This window comes from Oncorhynchus gorbuscha, linkage group LG09 (assembly GCF_021184085.1).
Source record: "Oncorhynchus gorbuscha isolate QuinsamMale2020 ecotype Even-year linkage group LG09, OgorEven_v1.0, whole genome shotgun sequence".
NCBI lineage: Eukaryota > Metazoa > Chordata > Actinopteri > Salmoniformes > Salmonidae > Oncorhynchus > Oncorhynchus gorbuscha.
The window spans coordinates 36537132-36556710 of record NC_060181.1 but is presented as its reverse complement, the minus strand read 5'-3'; the positions used below and the strand labels follow the sequence as shown (position 1 = coordinate 36556710).

Below are 19579 nucleotides of genomic sequence, written 5' to 3'. Positions count from 1 at the left end.
TATTGCCACTTCAAGAGAAGAGTTAAAAAATGATACAGAAACGATCAACACCTACTGTAACATCTCTCCAGTTACCTTTAACAACATTTATTACAGTCAGCATAGGAAAATATATTCACATTAGTCGTTGGCATCATTTTGTTTAGTTGTGTTTTTTTAAAGGAAGCATAGATGTAAATGTCACAAAATCTCTGAGACTATGATTTACAAAAAAATGAATCGGAAACAATTTCAAACAAGGGCATTCAGAGTCGCATGTATAAAATTACGAACATGTAAGGTGTGACACTTAATTATCAAATCAGGATTCTGTTTTTTAGGTGTACACCAATTATAAATGACTTAATCTTCCGGTATGAATAAAGTGCAAAACACAACCTGGGGGATTATACATGTAAACTAAAACAGATAATACATCCCATTTTTAATAAACCCCTTAGTCAATACATTTTATGTTTTGACATGTTTCTAAGCTAGGAGTAACAGTGTTTTTATTTTTTATTTTAGAGTAATAGAATCACTGTCACATAAAACCATGCATGGATAGGTTTCTTTGAACTGTAAGTGTCTTTGAAATTCAAAGACATTCATGTTAAAACTGCACATCAAGTGACCTGTACAATACATGAAACTTCACAGACGTATATCAACAAAAGTACATATGATAAAATGTTTTCGTAGATTTGATAAAACAACAATATTAACAAAATTACTTATTTGCTATCTTTTTATTTGCATGAACTCAAACAAACCGCAAAGCAAAGCTATGAAGCTACTTAACCCCTACATAGCTAGCCGGGCTAATTTAGAGTGTTACCACCATCAACAGAGCATCTGCAAAGCTTGACCGTGGTCGGTCACGATGTGGTTTAACCGGCAGTTAAGGTCAAGGCACTGCTACCCGTATCCCGATCCTTATCTTTGATTCTCTGACCCGTTTCTTTTGAGCACCGTGGCTCCACAGTGAAAGTTCTCCCACTCACTCATTCACTTACTGCAAAACTCATTTAAATGCACACTAAAGGACATGTACTTATTTATGGAAGAGGTTCCCCATGTAAATCCCCTGGGCCTGCAGTTAATCTGTAGTCGTCATTCAAACCTTCCTCTTTTACTGATATTAACTTGATCTGTCGATTGACTAATACAACTCAGGAGATCATTGCTAGCTCATAGTCCAATGTCATGAATGAGGATAAGGTGAGTTACTATAACCATGTACATGTAATTACACAATTAACAGACCAATATAATATACTAGATCAGGGGCGGCACACCGTCCTCACCGGGGAGCTACAAAGTGTGCAGGATTTCGTTCTAGCGCTACTTTAACACAACTGATTTAGCTAATAATGAGCAGTTGATTAGTAGAATAGAATCAGGTATGTAAGAACAGAGCAGGGACAAAAGCCTGCCTACAAGAAGGTTGGCCACATGTATGTCTATGGTTGGTCACCCCTGTACTACATACAGGCAGGGAAGTAAATCGACAGGGTTTGAAGACAGACATAGGGAATCCCTGTTTTCCCGGGAAAATAGCGTAGTGTGTAGACAATCTTGAGTCATCACCATTACAGCACCAAATGCATGCACCATGAATTTACATCCAGTTTGTCTCTTCATGAGCCCATAGTTTACAGAAGGAAGGGGCGGTAGGGTAGCCTAGTGATTAGAGCGTTGGACTAGTAACTGGAAGGTTGCGAGTTCAAACCCCCGAGCTGACAAGGTACAAATCTGTCGTTCTTCCCCTGAACCGGCAGTTAACCCACTTTTCCTAGGCCGTCATTGAAAATAAGAATGTGTTCTTAACTGACTTGCCTTGTTAAATAAAGGTAAAATTAAAAAATAAATTAAAAATAATAAGAAAGTATAATTCTGTTGTGCTTATTCTCAATTCAGTCAAATTTGACCATCAACTCCATTGAAAAATGAAGTTAACATTGCTTGTTCCAAAACTACCTCAAGCATAACAATCATGTTTTTAATCATAGTTTAATTAAGAAACAAGGCCGTTCTTAGTCACAACACAACGGGGAGGGTCTAAACACAGCCTTTAAACATAAACCCCTGATGTGCCTTATTGAAATTATAAACTGGTTACCAACGTAATGGTTTGTCATTCCTGTGGTATACAGTCTGATATACCACAGCTTTCAGCCAATCAGCATTCAGTGCACGAACCACCCAGTTTATAATTTCTAGTAATCATTACTATTATTAACTAACAGGCTCTTCCCTTTTTGCTTTCTTCATATCAGTGCAAATATTCTTGACATCTGACAATTTAATCTGCTTTCAAATTTAAATTCCAAAGGAAAGTGGCTAAGTTGCTTTGATGATATGCTGGATTTTATCAGTATTTAAATCTTATCTTATTATATTATATCTTATTATATCTTATTATATTATAGTACTAGAGTGTATACAGGTACTTATAAAAAAGGGTTTGGCAACCTACATTAGCATTAGCATCAGGCTAAATTATTTACTAAATCAGCTCTAATATTCCATTAAGTCTCTTTGCCACGCTCAAGGTTTTACACTAGGCTCGCAGGTTTGTGCTTTAATCCTTTCGTCCGAGGTGCTGTAAATTCAAAATGCAAAGGCAAACCTAAACGACTGTTTGTCATAGTCTTGCCTATATGGTGTCTATAATGTTTTGTCATTTACACTAAGTCGCTAACAGGAAATGCTTTAATATTGGAATTACGCCCAGGTAAGTGCTTGCTTTTCCGTCATACTCCAGCTTAGGGGTTTTGAGGAAGGGGGGCAAACTCACAATCTTGTCACACAATGTTTTAGAATACAGTCGCAGATCCAGTTCCGATGCCTGACAGGGGCATCATTTAAATGTAGTTCCACCAGCAGTGTCATGCCTTCTCCTTTCTTAAGGCGTCAGCATGCTTCAGTTTGGTTGGCGACTAGCCACACTTGGCTTGGCAAACCCAACGAGTGTGCAGCGTTAGTACTGTTTGTCCATTTTGAGATGCCGTAGCCAGTATACACTTCCTCTAAATAGACAGAATTAATCTAAGATAACTCAAGAAATCTGTCATTAATTTAGATGTTTTTACAAAGATCTTAGTCGCGCAATTTTACATCTAACTTAGATGTTTGTTGCAGTATTTCTCAATGAAGTAATGTGCATGAAAATGAGTCGTCTCTCGTTAAATGACAACAAAGACTTTATTGAAGAATCCCGACTGTTGACCAATTACTGACGAAGGGGCGTAGACTTCGGCTACCGACTTCGGCTTGCCTCTAGAATTTTTTGGGGTGTTCCCGAACAGCCGAAAAATCCTTACCGAAGTCCAAAATGAACAGAAACGTCACAAAATGTCATCATAATATATGCCCAAACTCTTCCAAACTGTTTAGTCTGGGATGCATGCGGACGCCTTTACTCTGGAAGTCTATTTGAAAGCACAACTACAAACATCAACATAACACAACCAAAGATATTTAAAAAATAACGCTTTGAGGGGAGTTCCTCTCGGGGAGAGTAGCACTTAGACCCTCGAATGGTCCGAACCCGTAAAAAGCCCCTCCTCGTCATCAGAACTACAAGAAATCCAATCTCAGGAGTATGGAGCCGCATTTGTCTATATCTTCGCTCACAATTACAAAGAAAAACATGCAGTTAGAGTCACAGCAAAGAGTTATAAACGGCCCTTTTTACATTGTCAAATGCAAGGGCTAATGGAAGGTCAACATGGGTATGTAGCGGTTTGGCTTCATCAACCCTTCTTGGCTCTCTGTGCCGCCAATCTTGGATTTCCACCAATCGGTAAGATGGGAGAGGGACTGTGTGGAGCCAGATGAAGCTTGCTACCTGGGAGAAGATGATTGGGAGATTGGGGGTGGTTATCTTCATGCTGAGGGTAGTATAAAGTCCCTTAGTGCTCCCTAGTCTCTGGGATAAGGAGGGTGAGGTTCGGGACTGGGAGGGCCAGTGCTAGGGTCTTTCAACCTTAGTGCTGTCATCAGGCGCAGGGCGGCCCTCCGAGCTAGCCTGGGTGGTGGGGGTCGGCAGATCTTCCGAAGGCTCCATGGGGGTGAGGGTGATCTCCACCTCACCTCGATTCTCCAGCAAAGTGGGCAGGGGCAGGCGGTGCTGGGGGATAGACTGGGAGTTGTTGTTGTTCTTGGTGGTGGGCGGTCTCGGTGCCCTCTGGATGACCTCTACCATGGCCCTGCCCATGTCCCAGTTTGCGTGGCTTGTCCCTGGCAGCAGCAGCAGGGGCCGTGGGTCAGTCTCGAGCACCACACCCCGGTGCTCTGGGTTGCCAGAGTCCGCTACCGAATGTAGCTGGCCGAGCACCACGGCATGCTGGTCCTGGAACACGACCTCCACCACCTGGGAAGAGGAGGAGGACGAGCAGGCTTTCTGGATCACCCCTCCAGTGAGGGACTTCATGATGTGGGCTTGGTTGACCGAAGGTAGGGACGGAGGGGGCGGTTGCGGAGAGGTGGTGTCCTCTGGCCGTGGCTTCCTGGGTCGTCCTCGTTTCCGTTTGGCCGGCGTGCCTCCCAGCTCGGGGCCTCCGCTGGTTGCAGTCGGAGCCTCGAGGGCCCGTTTGGTCACGGCACGGGCCCTCTGCACCACCGATGTCGGTGCCACGGGCACCATGGTAACCGGCGGGGCTTTTTCGGGGTAGGATAAGCTGACGGTGTGGGGGAGGATCATGACGGGGAGGGCGCCGCCTTGGGACTTATCCGGGACGGAGCTGCGAGGCAGGATTCGGGGCAGGTGCTTCATCAGAGCCTCCACCTGCAGGTCACGACCCCCCGGGCGTACTGACTCCGCCCCTTTGGTTGGCTTGTCACTGGACTGCAGTGTCCCCGGCGACGACTGATCCCCAACTTCTTTATCCCTCTGAGAGAAACAACATCATTGTGTTACATAAAGTCGATATGAGTAGATATGGCTCATTATTACAACTTCGAGAAGTATGTTTCTGTACTTAGCATTTAGTCTTTGAAAGGGTATTGTTGATGCTCTACCTTAGCATCAGAGCTGCTCCCTTCTGTCTCCGGCCCACCTCCTTTTGACGGTACTGGGTTCTTCTTGATAACCTTGTGGGGCTTTGCAGGTCCTCCTGTGAGACACAAAGAAAAATGACTGATGGTTACAAGAAATTCCAATCATGAGATGGTTGCGGATGGTATTGGAGATGACTGAACACAGTGTAATGGAGATGAGGAAACTGAGTCTCACCTGCCATCGCGGCAGAAGTGACGAGTTCAGCCTGGCTGCAGCGTGGGTTGACGATGTGCTCCTGCACAAGAAAACGGGCGATCTCGACCACTGTGTCAAAGGAACGTTTGAGGATCTTCTGGGCCCAATCACAGATGAGCTCACAAGCCGCCTCCGTCACCTCTTGCTTGTAGGTCTGCACCAGCTCCGTCAGCTCCGACTATATGGAAGAATAGTCTTAATCACCATTGACTGTCATTTTTGCACACAACTATAGCAAAAGCAATGGTTGTGTCCTATCATATAAACAGGAAGTGCAGTTGACTAGTCATACGTACTGGGTCATTTTTCAGGTCCAGGTTTGGCAACAGTGGCATGTTTAGCACGGTCTTCCTACGGATTCCACTATAACAATACGTGTCAGCGGAGGAGTTAAGGATGAACTGTAAACAGAAAGGGGAACCACAACCTATTGATAAGTGGAGAGGGTATGGTAATACTTGTTTCATCCTTCGTACTCGGTGGCATCATTCTATCCACATTTCCCACATTGTGCAACAATATAAAAATAGGATGCAAATAGGATGCATTGAAGTATAGGTGAATCCCTGAATTCCATCTAGCATTCAGGGAGACGCTTGAATACTTAATTTGCAGGTGTCAATGCAGTTGTGGCAAGCAAAAGTAAAATTGTGTTAAAATACTTAAAGGGCCTCCCAAAACAACCTCCTGACAGACTAAAAGGATATTTGGACTGTCCCCTGCCACCGAGCCTCCGGGCTTTGATGTTGGGGAAGATGTCACGGATGATCTTCCCAAAGTTGGCAGCACTCAGAGGCCGGTGCTGCAGGTTATCACAGTATCTCCTGGGTTATTATGGGGCAATAGATCATAACATTAGCTGTGTCGATTTCATTACGGCACACCGTAGCAAAGCATTTACAATGGAAACCAAAAAAAGAGTATTTCTTATTGATGTCCAGATAGTCCGGGTTCACAAGTACATTTCTAATTCACAGTCACAGCTGTGCCTCATTACAATAACTTACTTGTATGTCTCGTAGACGTCTTGCTTGGGCAGGCAGGTGTCTACGTGCTCCTCCAGGTGGCTGCGGATCCAGTTGCAGGTGTGCAGCTGGTCAGCTGTGTTGAAGGAACTGGGGTCACTGCTGCTGCTGCTGCTGCTGCTGCTGCTGCTGCTCAGGACAAACATAACCAAGCTATCAGTATATCTCAGCAGCCATCTTTTGCTGATAAAACAATATATTTTTCTTGTGGAGGAAAAAAGTGACAGTTCAATGTCGATATTTTGAAACTACACTGAACAAAAATATAAAACGCAACATGCAACAATTTCAGAGATTTTACTAGGTTACAGTTCATATAAGGAAATCAGTCAATTTAAATAAATTCATTAGGCCCTAATTTATGAATTTCACATGACTGGGAATACATACGTGCATCTGTTGGTCACAGATACCTTTAAAAAAAAGGTAGGGGCATGGATTAGAAAACCAGTCAGTATCTGGTGTGACCACCATTTGTCTAATGCTGCGTGACACATCTCCTTCACATAGAGTTAATCAGGCTGTTGATTGTGGCTTGTGGAATATTGTCGAAACCGGGATTCTTCCGTGAAGAGCACACTTCTCCAGCGTGCCAATGGCCATTGAAATTGAGCATTTGTCCACTGAAGTCGGATACGACACCGAACTTCTGTCAGGTCAAGAACCTGATGAGGACGACGAACACGCAGATGAGCTTCCCTGAGATGGTTTCTGACAGTTTGTTGAGATATTCTTCGGTTGTGCAAACCCTACAGTTTTATCAGCCGTCAGGGTTGCTGGTCTCAGACGAAGTCCTGGGCTGGAGTGATTACACCTGGTCTGCGGTTGTGAGGCCGGTTGGACGTACTTCCAAATTTTCTAAAATGACGTTGGAGGCAGCTTATAAAATGAACATTCAATTATCTGGCAACAACTCTGGTGGACATTCTTGCAGTCAGCATGCCCATTGCACTCTCCGCCTAAAACTTGGTGGCATTTGCACGTGGGAACATTTCATGGATCTTTTATTTCAGCTCATGAAGCATGGGACCAAGACTTTACATGTTGCCTTTATATTTTTGGTCAGTATAGTTAAGGTGGTGAACATTTTTTTTTTTAATGTAAGAAGATATGCACATCCCAAACTTCTCAGAGCCCCAGAACATGTTAACAAATAATAAGATGAAAAGCCAGCACACGGTTCATGTTGCTGCTGTTTTATTCCAGCTCAAACATGCACTGTGGAACTGGCAATAATAATAATCAATGTGCACTCACATTTTGACATGCACCAAAATAACAATCACACAATTTCAATCATTGTGTCATAACTGTTTTTAACCGATTTGATAAACTATTAACTAAATAATTAAGTGTTTATAAACTACTTATAACAGCATTTATAAATATTTTTAAGTGTTACTGGGGAAAAAGTCAATGTGACTGGGTCACTGGTTATCAAACAGATGTAGTACATCTCTGATCTTTATTGAGCTTTGTATGCTCTGTGAGTTTCTGTGTGTACATGTTGACAATAACACCCTTGAAAACGTGGACCTCTTCCCTTACCTTGGCAGTGTTCTGTCCTCCAAAGCTGACATCGATGCAGAAATACACCACCGCCTAAGTTGTGCCAGCGGGGCCATTGCCAGACTGAGAAAAAGAGTTTGTGGAATTTGGAGATGTGTGCATGTTCGAGATACATAGATCTGCATGGTCTGTTGAAATCTGTTGATCTGTGCAGAATCTTTGCATCTCAAAAGCACACAATAACATCCAGATCAAAACTCCCTCTCTACAAACCTTAAACCACCAGGAGGTAGGTACAGTACACCCTCTCTGAATGGAGCACTGCTTCAATGCTTGATTGCATGACACCTATTGCATCTCTAACAGACTGAACAGAAATAAAACAAATGGAGGAAGGCCATCCACAGTTGGGCTGCACAACATGAAAAAGACCTCAACCATGCCACTGAGGACAAGCGGCAACAACAAAAGGAGAGGCTAAACATCAACCATTATCAACCACTACCGCCACATACACTGGCCTCTTTAGTGGGATTTGTGGGTCATACATCAGCCTCTTCAGTCATCTGAAGAGACACAAATATGTCCCACCAGGAGGACAATCATAGAGTGCTAGACCCAGAGTGATTGCTGATGATAATGATGCTCACCTTTTCTCCCCTGGACTGGGGCCAGAAGGCAGCTGGAGGTAAAGGTAGAGTTTGTCGTTGTCAGAGAAGCGCTGCACATCTTGCTGTGGGTAGGAGAGACATAGGAAAATCTGGGTCTTAAACCATTCATAGACAAGGCCATTCATACACAATACAATACCAAAGATGTTTCGGCACTCACCAGGATAACATCCACTTTCCCCTGTATATTCTTACTACGAAAAGAAACAACAATTACAGTTATACACAAACACATTTCTGAAGACGTTCTAATGACACTGATGGATTAGCTGTATGAGATAAATAGCAGGTAATGTTGGAGAGTGTGCTGATACGACACAATACTTTATTGTCCATTTTGATCATTTAAGAGGTGGCTGTGTGGACAGAGGGGTGGGACTTACGAGATGTTGCTCTTTAGTTTCTGCAGCAGCAGGCTAGGCTCTGTGTCTCCCTCTCCTGAGTCCAGACCCTCCCGCTTGGAGGGGTCTGCCTTCAACCTGTCCTCCGTCATTGTTTGCTCACACAGCGGTGGCAAACACACCCTGAGGCCTCTGAAATTAGGAGAGGGGGGTAAATGTGATAAAACTGTTCAAAGCACTATGGCATTTGGCTGGGGGCTGTCATTTTACATTTTAAAAGTACATTTTAGTTTTAGTTGAGGATGGAAAACATATCCCTCCACATCCAACAATGCTGGTTATTGGACATGCACAATGTTAGTGATTTTTCATCTGATAAGCTGCCCAAGAACAGCAATGCTGCCCAGGGCGGCAGGTAGCCTAGTGGTTAGAGCGTTGGACTAGTAACCGAAAGGTTGCAAGATCAAATCCCGGAGCTGACAATCTGTTGTTCTGCCCCTGAACAAGGCACTGTTCCTAGGCTATCATTGAAAATAAGAATTTGTTCTTAACTCACTTGCCTAGTTAAATAAAGGTTTAAAAGAAGAAGCCTTCAATTTAAATCTAAATGCAAACTGACAATAGCAGCTGTTTAGGAAGGTAAAACTTGAGGATCATACCTGACTATGATGATGGTAGTACTGATATGAGTTGGCAGGGTTCAATGTAGCTGACTAAACTCAAATCCATGGTGAAGGAAGTTTCTGATAAATTCCACCAACAGAGTGGAGCAGAGACAATGCTTTGTGGAATTCAGCTCAGACAACATGCCCACAGTCAATAAAAATATTATGCAACGCTTCCATTTACCTAGATTTATCCTCTGGAGTTGCGTGCCTTTGTTTGCTTTGTTAGGTTCTGACAAACAGAGTGAAAAACTAACAGACAACCAGTCAAAGCTCAAACCAAGTTTATTCACCCATTGGGTCAAACAGCTGAAAAGACATGTTTACACAGGCCCATATATTTATACCCTCCTTCTAGGTGGAGGCTCCTCCTTGCACATCTGGATAGCCAATGCATCTCGGCCCACATTCTTCACTCCTCCCTAACTCATGGCTGTCCTACCTTATCAGTGACTGAAACCAGGCTGTTGCCCTTCTCCTCTCCAAAGGATACATGAGATTTAACAATAACATGTTCTGATAGAATGTAAACTTTTTGCACTCCCATTTCTCACTCAGTAGATTTCCATACACCCAGTTCGGATATGGTAAAATGAATAAGGATATTTCAAGTTAGAACCCAACAGCTTAAATCCATACTTTTTCAATAAATGTTAGTCAAATACAACCACAGACTGTTTGCTCATCGCTGTTGCACTAAGATGGCAACTCAGAGCAAGTGTGCATGTGCCAATTGAATCTCAACAAGGAACAAGTTGGCGGTTTTTGATGAACATATATTGAAAAAGTATGGATTTCAGCAAACAAAGAAAGACACGCAATTACAGAGGACAAACATATGTACAAGGTAAGCATTTCATAATTGAAATGTTTTGAAGTATTGACCTTGGGCGAATCGATGTAGTTGGAGCTGAATTCCACAAAGCCTGTTCTCTGCTCCGCTCCGTTGGTGGAGTTCATCAGAAACTTTCTTCACCCTGGAGTTGTCAGCCAGGTTCAATTATAAGATTTAATGGAATGCAATGAAGTAGGGTGTTCAATCAAAACCGCATATTCTGACCAATGGATCAAATAATCTGTTCCAAAGTATTCCCAAGCATAATAGAGAGATATGTGACTAATAAAATTTGATTTGATATGATTTGATTTTGTTTAACAAGTAATACTTTTTTCTCTCAAAAAGATTGGGTTCAAAATTACTGACACGTCTAAAGATTCTTATAAATAAAGTAGTCAAAAGATTAGAATTTTGTCCCATATTCATAGCACGCAATGACTACATCAAGCTTGTGACCACAAACTTGTTGGATGTATTTCTACTTCGTTTTGGTTGTGTTTCAGATACTTTTGTGCCCAATATCAATTAATGGTAAATAATGTAGTGTCATTTTGGAGTCACTTTATTGTAAATTGGAATATAATATGTTTCTAAACACTTCTACATTAACCTAATGTGGATTCTACCATGATTACGGATAATCTCGAATTAATAGTGAATAACGATGAGTGAGAAAGTTACAAAGGGCCAAAGATCGTACTCCTCTCCTGTTATTGGTAATGGGGAAAGGTTAGCATGTCTTGGCTGGGGGTATGATCTTTGACCCTCTGTAACTTTCTCTCTTATCGTTATTCACGATTAATTCAGGATTATTTATAATGGATTGTACTGCAAAAGTGAAATAGAATATTTTTTTCCTGTCAATATATTCAATGTACTATCAATATTTGCATTTCATATATTTTTTTTAATGATAAAGTCTGGTGTGTACTGTATAGCCAAGATCTAGTACAATGAAGCGTGCAACAGCTGCAAGGCTTTCACCAAAATAGAAAACACATCAGTCAATTGAACAGCCGGGGACACTCCCACTACGGCACTATCAGTGTCTGGAATAATAATAACAAATGGGAGTAAAACATGCACGATGCTGTCTGCGTTTCCAAAACATGACAATAGGGCGATTAAGTAGGATAATTAAAACAGAAGTGTTCAGTATTATAAAGCTTGACAGGCATAATGCAATGGCGCATTGAGCAATGACAGAGTGCAGCCGCTGTGAAGCTGGCTCACCAGGCTGTCACTACAGTAGCACGGTTCCGAAATACTATAAGAGGCATGGTTTTGGAGTAACACTACCAGCCATGACGGGTCTTTATCTCACTAGCGTTGGGAGCTATTAGCTTCGCCTTCTTAGCTAGCTACCAACTTTAATTATTTGAGACCGTTAACAATGTATTTTTCATGTCTCGGCATATGCAATTCCACAATTTGCATACTTCCCGCTTTTTGGGTTTATCGACACAACATGTTTCAATTCACTGTGGCTAGCTAGCAACACACTGGTTGTCAGTTTTCTGTGGATTTAAATGCACATATGACATAGATAACAAAACAAATTCGACAGGCATTTAACACTTGTAGATTCACTGAATGCTGTTATTTAATCTTAGCAAGTGACTAACGTTAGCTAAGCTTAATAGCTAGCTAGCTGGGCTAGCTTTAAATGCTAACATTAGCAAGCATTGAAACATCTTTTGAAACATGAATTGTAACAGAATTCAAACTTTTTCAACAATATATCAAAGTAATCTTTAAATTGCACATACTATTCTGTGATATATATGATAAAAACCTATTTAAGTATTTATTTTATAAAAGAAAAAGAAAGTACCTGAGCCAAAGCTACAGCAAAAATCCCCTTTGAATTTTTTGTGATTGGACAACTATGTTATGTCTGCCTGACTACAAAGCAAACGTCAATTCCAATTGGTGGATTGTTCTAATTCTACTCAGATACCAAGTGCAACTTAAATTCTATTGGTTCAATTGCTTTATTTTCTTGCTAAAGATTATTCTGATAGGAGGCGTTATTACTGGTCTGCCCAGTAACTGAGCTGATGGCTCGTCTGGCAATATTCTGCCTAGTGACAGAAACTTGATTGGTTTAGACGTATGTGAATATGTTATTTCCTATTGGGGCGGATTTTCAGAATCAGTTTTACTACGGGTGCGTTCGTAAATTCGCTCTGGTTATCCGTTTTAAAAGCACTCTCGACTGAGTGTTTATTTTTTATTTAACCTTTATTTAACTAGGCAAGTCAGTTAAGAACAAATTATTTTTTTTGCCAGAGCGTACTGATGAATTTACGAACACCCAACACCCGTTGAAAATGGCCGGTGTCAGTAAACGTCGGGAAAAAAGCGTAATGAAATTGTTGCACAGTTACAGTCACCAACGCTCAGGATAACATGAACACTGCCTAACCAGCTCTGCTAGGTCGAGGAAAATGGTCAGAGTGAGGTGTTCTCTCATTTATGTCTGGAAGTAGATAGCAAGCTAGCTAACTTTAGCTTGGGTGCTTGACAGCTGTTGTGAGGTCAAAACACTCGGATCAACTCTACTCCCCGTCCAATGTGCGCTCTGAATGCTCCGAGAGCTGAATGCTCAGAATTTACGAACGCCCAGACCACACTTCCAGTGCAATCTGGCACTCCAGAATGAATTTACGAACGCACCATATGTAAACTTGACCTTCTACCAGCATTCAGTACAATTGAACTCCACTCTGTTTCTACTTCTTTCATTTGGACTAAATCATCGAACATTTATAATAAAACCAATACAGCTATTGTTGAGTTTCTTGTTGTATTGATTATGCTACTGGTAAACGTTTACATGTGGTTAGAAATAAGAGATGTAATTTTGTGCTTCAGTTAAAATTGTCTGCCTCCTGTTTCCCACAATTCCATATTCTTTGCAGCAGAACACAAAAAAAAGGTTTGTCGTCACATCCGCAAATTTGCAACATGGATCCAAGCGGGTTGAAACTCAATTTCTGGGAAAATGGACCAAAACCCGGACAATTTTATTCATTTCCAGGCAGTAGTCTAACCCCAGGATGCGGACCTATCAAACACACGCTGTAAGCGAATCATTTTGAGTAATTTGAGTAGAGATCCCTAATAATGTCCTCACGCTTTCGATTTCCTCGGTAAGCTGCATCATCATGGTGGAGCAAGCCGATGGAGCTACTCTAGCTAGTTATGTTGGGCTACAAACGCTAGCTAGGTAACGTTATCTAACTAAACTTTATATGCTCTCGGGATTTCTTATTCTATTTCCAACAAATTGGCTGATGATAAATTGCCTATCTATGCTTCGCTAGTTGGCTACCTAATCATAGTGCACTTATGGTAGTTAATGCTAGCTAACAAAACCCACCACAATAAAGGATACTATTGAAGCATATTATTTAACTAGTCCTTACTCCCGGCATGGTTTCATTATATATGCACGAGTCTAAATAAACGTCCAGCAGTTCAGCATGCATCGCTTTGTATTGCATTGTAGTGTAACGTTAGCTAATAAGACTTACTCATGACAAACTTTCACATTTTTCCCTCCCTGAACTCAAGAAACCCCATGGTGACGGGAACATCGGTACTGGGAGTGAAGTTTACAGGTGGCGTCATAATCGCAGCTGATATGCTGGGCTCCTATGGTTCCCTAGCACGGTTCCGTAACATCTCTCGACTCATGAAAGTGAACGACAGCACCATCCTGGGTGCCTCAGGCGACTACGCAGACTACCAGTACATGAAGCAGATCATCGAACAGATGGTGTAAGTTTAAGGTTTCTTTCAGAAACCTAAATCTTTTTTTATTCCTTTATTTAACTAGGCAAGCCAGTTAAGAACAAATTAGTATTTACAATGACGGCCAACACTGGACAAACCCAGACGACATTGGGGCCAGTTGTGCACCACCCTATGGGACTCCCAATCACAGCCGATTGTGATACAGCCTGGATTCAAACCAGATTGTCTGTAGTGCTGCCTCAAGCACTGAGATGTAGTGCCTTAGACCGCTGTGCCACTCAGGAGCCCAATACATGGTGAATATTTCCATTCACAATCATGGACCAAGGCACATGTATAGCAAATACACAGCAAATAGAGTAGTTCATAGTATATGTAGTGGCGATTCCCTATGAAAAGTTACTGGCACAGGAGAGAGCCGTCCATAACACGTCCACAAGAATCAGCTTTACAAACGTTAACCTTTTCGGGTGAAGTTCCCATTTTATTGCACATATGAAATATAAATAGCTCCAATACACATTCCTATACAGAAGGTGCAGAGAGATGCATTCTATAAGCTGTATCTGATACCGTAAGAACTGTATGCCTTGTTCACTCGCCTGTGCTAATCCTTCCTGGTCATCAGTGCTAATCCTTCCTGGTCACCTGTGCTAATCCTTCCTGGTCACCAGTGCTAATCCTTCCTGGTCACCTGTGCTAATCCTTCCTGGTCACCAGTGCTAATCCTTCCTGGTCACCAGTGCTAATCCTTCCTGGTCACCTGTGCTAATCCTTCCTGGTCACTGGTCAGTGCTAATCCTTCCTGGTCACCTGTGCTAATCCTTCCTGGTCACCTGTGCTAATCCTTCCTGGTCACCTGTGCTAATCCTTCCTGGTCACCTGTGCTAATCCTTCCTGGTCACCTGTGCTAATCCTTCCTGGTCACCTGTGCTAATCCTTCCTGGTCACCTGTGCTAATCCTTCCTGGTCACCTGTGCTAATCCTTCCTGGTCACCAGTGCTAATCCTTCCTGGTCACCTGTGCTAATCCTTCCTGGTCACCAGTGCTAATCCTTCCTGGTCACCAGTGCTAATCCTTCCTGGTCACCTGTGCTAATCCTTCCTGGTCACCAGTGCTAATCCTTCCTGGTCACCTGTGCTAATCCTTCCTGGTCACCTGTGCTAATCCTTCCTGGTCACCTGTGCTAATCCTTCCTGGTCACCTGTGTCACCTAATCCTTCCTGGTCACCTGTGCTAATCCTTCCTGGTCACCTGTGCTAATCCTTCCTGGTCACCTGTGCTAATCCTTCCTGGTCACCTGTGCTAATCCTTCCTGGTCACCTGTGCTAATCCTTCCTGGTCACCTGTGCTAATCCTTCCTGGTCACCTGTGCTAATCCTTCCTGGTCACCTGTGCTACCTATAGTGCATTCGGAAACTATTCAGACCCCTTGACTTTCCACTTTTTTTTTTTTACATTACAGCCTTGTCCAAAATAAATATGTAACTAGGCAAAAACAGGTTTTTAGACTGGAAAAAAAACTGAAATATCTCATCTACGTAAGTATTCAGACCCTTTACTCAATACTATGTTGATGCACCTTTGGCAGTGATTACAGCCTCGGGTCTTCTTGGGTATGACGCTACAAACTTGGCACATTGAATGGGAAAAACTCCCCAAATACTTCTCTCCGGAGATGTTCGAACAGGTCTAATTTTTTATTTAACCTTTATCTAACTAGGCAAGTCGGTTAATTAAGAACAAATTCTTATTTTCAATGACGACCCTGAACAAGGCAGTGGGTTAACTGCCTTGTTCAGGGGCTGAACTATTTGTACCTTGTCAGCTCAGGGATTTGAACTTTCAACCTTTCGGTTACTAGTACAACGCTCTAACCACTAGGCTACGCCGCCACCCCGGGTTCAAGTCCGGGCCACTCAAGGATATTCAGAGACTTGTCCTGAAGCCATTCCTGCATTGTCTTGGCTGTGTGCGTAGGGTCGTTGTCCTGTTGGAAGGTGAAACTTTGTCCCAGTCTGAGGTCCTGAGTGCTCTGGAGCAGGTATTTTTTTATTAAGGATCTCTCTGTACTTTGTTCCGTTCATCTTTCCCTTGATCCTGACTAGTCTCCCAGTCCCTGCCACCGAAAAACATCCCCACAGCATGACGTTGCCACCACACTTCACCGTAGGGATGGTGCAATTGGAGGTACCGGTTGGAGTTGGGTGTGATTATGCAAATGGGGAGAGAAATAATAGGGCCAAATCTGAATTTTAGATTGTTTCAGAGGAACACTTGTAATCTGTGCAGGTCAACTTGAAAATTGCATACCATGACAAGGAAGCTTCTGTATTTAGCCAAGTAGCAAGTGAATGCAGAGCAAATGACCAATGGTACCCCTGGAAGTTTGGGAGGCTTATTCCACCTGATGTCTTTTGTCTCTGTAATATGGATTTTTTTTGTTTTGTTCCTCCAGATACATGGAGTTTAAGGAGTACATTTTTATTTCAATCTCCAAGTGGTGTTGAAACTGGGGGGAAAAATGTATATTAAATGTTCAACCACTGAAATGTGATTGTAAGATGTAGTCCATCTGTTTCTACATCTTGTAAATTATTTTTATTAAAATGTCAGTACAATATTTAGCAAGGAAGGATACATTCAGACAATGTATAAAACATTGGACTACTGGGGGATATATAGGAAGGGACGACTGGGTTATTGTTCAGTGGTAGTAATGCAGACTTCCACCAATTGATCTTGTGTCCTGCAATTTTTCTAGAAGCATTAAAGATCTCTTAAAGGTGGGGAAGAGACTGAGAAATAGGGGGCTGCTTTGTTTGAATGATTTCTGGCATTGTTTCCTTTGCTTGGTTATCTCCCTGAGTACCACCAGTGATCATATCTCTCTGGTTGTGTCCCAGGATCGATGAGGAGCTCCTAGGTGACGGCCACAGCTACAGCCCAAAAGCCATCCACTCCTGGTTGACGCGGGTAATGTACAACCGCCGCAGCAAGATGAACCCACTGTGGAACACTGTGGTCATCGGTGGATTCTACAATGACGAGAGGTGGCTTGAGTTTTCAGCATCTTCAACTAGTCATTTTTTTTGTTGTCCTTATCAGAGTTCATGCCAAGAGGTGGAGCTCTTAAAATTGCTTAGAAATGTGGGAGTGCCCGTTGTCATGTTAGACTATTTTAACCATGATCCTGGTTAGTTTTTGCCTTTAACAAACCTCCTACCCTGTTCTCGAAGTTAACATCAAACTGACTGGGGATCTGCATCTATAAATAATTATAGTAGCTAGCTACAACAAAATATATTAATAACTTGTATTTTTCTCTAGCTTCCTGGGCTACGTGGACAAGCTGGGTGTGGCCTATGAGGCACCTACAGTGGCTACAGGGTTTGGTGCTTACCTGGCCCAGGTGAGAGGACAAATGAGCTAATAAACACAAGGGGACTGCTACTGTTTGGCAGTATTAACTTCTATACGTTTCATAGTTTATAACTTATCTTTAGCAATTGAAAAGATGCCATAGTTTCTATTTGAAAGATTGGCTAAAGTTGTAATTCCTTTTCCAAGTTGTAGAGCTGAGCTACACTAGTTCATATTGAAATAGTGGCAACCCTTTCTGGGACAAGAAATTGTATGAATATAATTGGAAGTAATCTATACTGCATGATGCTTCTGCATAAAATTAAGATGTTACCTCATGTTGATACTGTATGTAAAAATGGATGTTCCACAGTTGGAAGTTCGACACAGAACCTTGCAGTATGTCTGGGTTTGTTTAGTGTACGGTTATTCTTTGTGTCCATGCAGCCCCTGATGAGGGAGGTGGTAGAGAACAAGGTAGAGATCACGAAGGATGAGGCCCGGGCTCTGATTGAGCGCTGCCTCAAGGTGCTATACTATCGCGACGCTCGCTCCTACAACAGGGTGAGTCGTTAGTCTCGGGAACTGTCCAGAATTTAATGTTATTTTCTACAGCACATTGGGAATGTCAATGTTTCTCTTTTGAAGCTACCAGTCTCATAGCTATTTGTGACGTTAGTTTGTCTATTTATAGCATGAAATTGCCATTGTGACAAAAGAAGGCGTGGAGATTGTTGGCCCCATGTCCTGTGAGACCAACTGGGAAATTGCCCACATGGTCAGGTAAGTTATAGCCACATAACTTGTTTCGACTGTCCAGTCAGAAGTGTCAAAGGTCCATAGAGTTGGCATTGTATTATCACTTCAGGAAAATTGTTTAAAGTTGTAATTTCTTTGTCCTAAATTGATCATAGCATTTTATTTGAACAACTACGTAGAGCTTGTGGAATATTTCACACAGCATGTGCCTGTTCTATTTAATATGACAATGTAATAATGTACATTTTCTTTTGCAGTGGGTTTGAATGATGACGATAAGGACTGTACGTTAAGCCACACTATTGGTCTGGCCATTCTACAATGTTACCGCTTTGATAGGACTGCTATGTAACAAATTTACCCCCCCCCCTTCCCTTTGTAATATGAAAAATAAATGTTGTAAACTTCTGAATGGGTGAGTTATTTAAACTTGAATGACAGTCAGGCTTAAATTAAATCTCGTGAAATTGAGATTATTAATATACTGTAATTGGAAAGGTCCACAAGCAGAGCTGCGGGCAAACATTCATGGGAAGAAATTACATCTTTGGACTTCTGTAATACCCAGATTTATCCACATCAGGGGTAAGGACCCTGTGTCAAGAGCAAATCTAGTCTGTTTCCATGTTAAACACTTTTGGTTCAACCATACAGAACTGCACCAGACTATATGCTGTTAATACCACAAAGGGAAACCCACTATTAAAGCAGACCCAACACTTTATTTCATATTTTTAAAAAAATAGTTAATCGTTCAGGTGAATAAAATAAGAGAAACCTGAGAGGTAGACTGCCATCTCTTGGATTCCATCCTCAGGCATGATCTGAGATTTCCTGTGAACGGCGTGGCTGGTCTGAGGTCATTTCTCATTAGACATTGCTTTCAATAAATAGAAACGATGGCCAATTGATAAGGGATGGGCTGTTTGTCTTAGCTAAATCCATCACAGCTTTATAAATAAAGTATCAGTGTCAGAGCTTTGACACCATTTCTACATACATTTGAGTTAATAGAATATCAAACATTCCCTACTAGAAGTGACATTCTGATCTCACTGATAACTTATACTCTAATTTCTTATTTACAAAGTGTGTAGTCTAGTGTTGACAGGAAGAGACTTTAATTGTATAAGACAGTGAAGGATTTTTTATCAATAATGACTAAATAATGTATACATTTGGCATCAAGTTATAATTCACGGAGTGGTCTGTTAAAGAATATGTTGGTACATAGGCCAAGAGGAAGGGTCAACAGACAACTCGTGACAGTGAAACTAACAGTAAATATGTCTGGTCTCCAACCAGGGAGGGGAGAAACCGTTGGGCGTGCAGTAGATTCTGTAACATGGTAGCAGAAGATATATTGCGTATGTGTTGGAATTGAATTGAAAAGCAGCTTTGTCATGA

At 42.0% G+C, this 19579-nt stretch overlaps 2 protein-coding genes across 9 annotated transcripts; one reads left to right on the top strand and one right to left on the bottom strand.

The window, feature by feature from the left end:
• Nucleotides 1-3172: 3172 nt before the first annotated feature.
• On the bottom strand, nt 3173-12216 carry LOC124043483 (DNA-binding protein RFX5-like). 8 transcript variants are annotated; one of them, XM_046362117.1, is made up of 12 exons: nt 12123-12163; nt 10336-10427; nt 8828-8977; nt 8605-8638; nt 8424-8506; nt 7813-7896; nt 6247-6396; nt 5947-6063; nt 5536-5614; nt 5219-5417; nt 5005-5099; nt 3173-4876 (listed from the first exon to the last, which is right to left on the bottom strand). In XM_046362117.1, the coding sequence occupies exons 3-12, from the start codon at nt 8935-8937 to the stop codon at nt 3956-3958; spliced, it is 1872 nt and encodes a 623-aa protein (XP_046218073.1). In that variant the 5' UTR covers nt 8938-8977; nt 10336-10427; nt 12123-12163; the 3' UTR covers nt 3173-3955. The 8 variants fall into 8 exon arrangements, with proteins under 8 accessions (XP_046218073.1, XP_046218079.1, XP_046218075.1 ...); XM_046362123.1 differs by having other exon boundaries at nt 6247-6393; XM_046362119.1 differs by lacking the exon at nt 10336-10427 and having other exon boundaries at nt 12123-12216.
• Nucleotides 12217-13215: 999 nt separating this feature from the next.
• Nucleotides 13216-18580, top strand: LOC124043486 (proteasome subunit beta type-4-like). Its single transcript, XM_046362132.1, has 7 exons — nt 13216-13374; nt 13868-14074; nt 16957-17103; nt 17381-17462; nt 17861-17977; nt 18108-18196; nt 18430-18580. The coding sequence occupies exons 1-7, from the start codon at nt 13259-13261 to the stop codon at nt 18440-18442; spliced, it is 771 nt and encodes a 256-aa protein (XP_046218088.1). The 5' UTR covers nt 13216-13258; the 3' UTR covers nt 18443-18580.
• Nucleotides 18581-19579: the final 999 nt, after the last annotated feature.

Excerpts from the sequence above, each read along its gene's own strand:
- LOC124043483 (XM_046362119.1), bottom strand. The coding sequence starts at position 8,937 with ATGACGGAGGACAGGTTGAAGGCAGACCCCTCCAAGCGGGAGGGTCTG. Across the intron at positions 7,897-8,423 it reads CCCAGTCCAGGGGAGAAAAG|TCTGGCAATGGCCCCGCTGG; the intron begins GTGAGCATCATT and ends TCTTTTTCTCAG. Across the intron at positions 4,877-5,004 it reads GGAGCAGCTCTGATGCTAAG|AGGGATAAAGAAGTTGGGGA; the intron begins GTAGAGCATCAA and ends TGTTTCTCTCAG.
- LOC124043486 (XM_046362132.1), top strand. The coding sequence starts at position 13,259 with ATGGATCCAAGCGGGTTGAAACTCAATTTCTGGGAAAATGGACCAAAA. Across the intron at positions 13,375-13,867 it reads GGACCTATCAAACACACGCT|AAACCCCATGGTGACGGGAA; the intron begins GTAAGCGAATCA and ends CCTGAACTCAAG. Across the intron at positions 17,978-18,107 it reads ACGCTCGCTCCTACAACAGG|CATGAAATTGCCATTGTGAC; the intron begins GTGAGTCGTTAG and ends GTCTATTTATAG.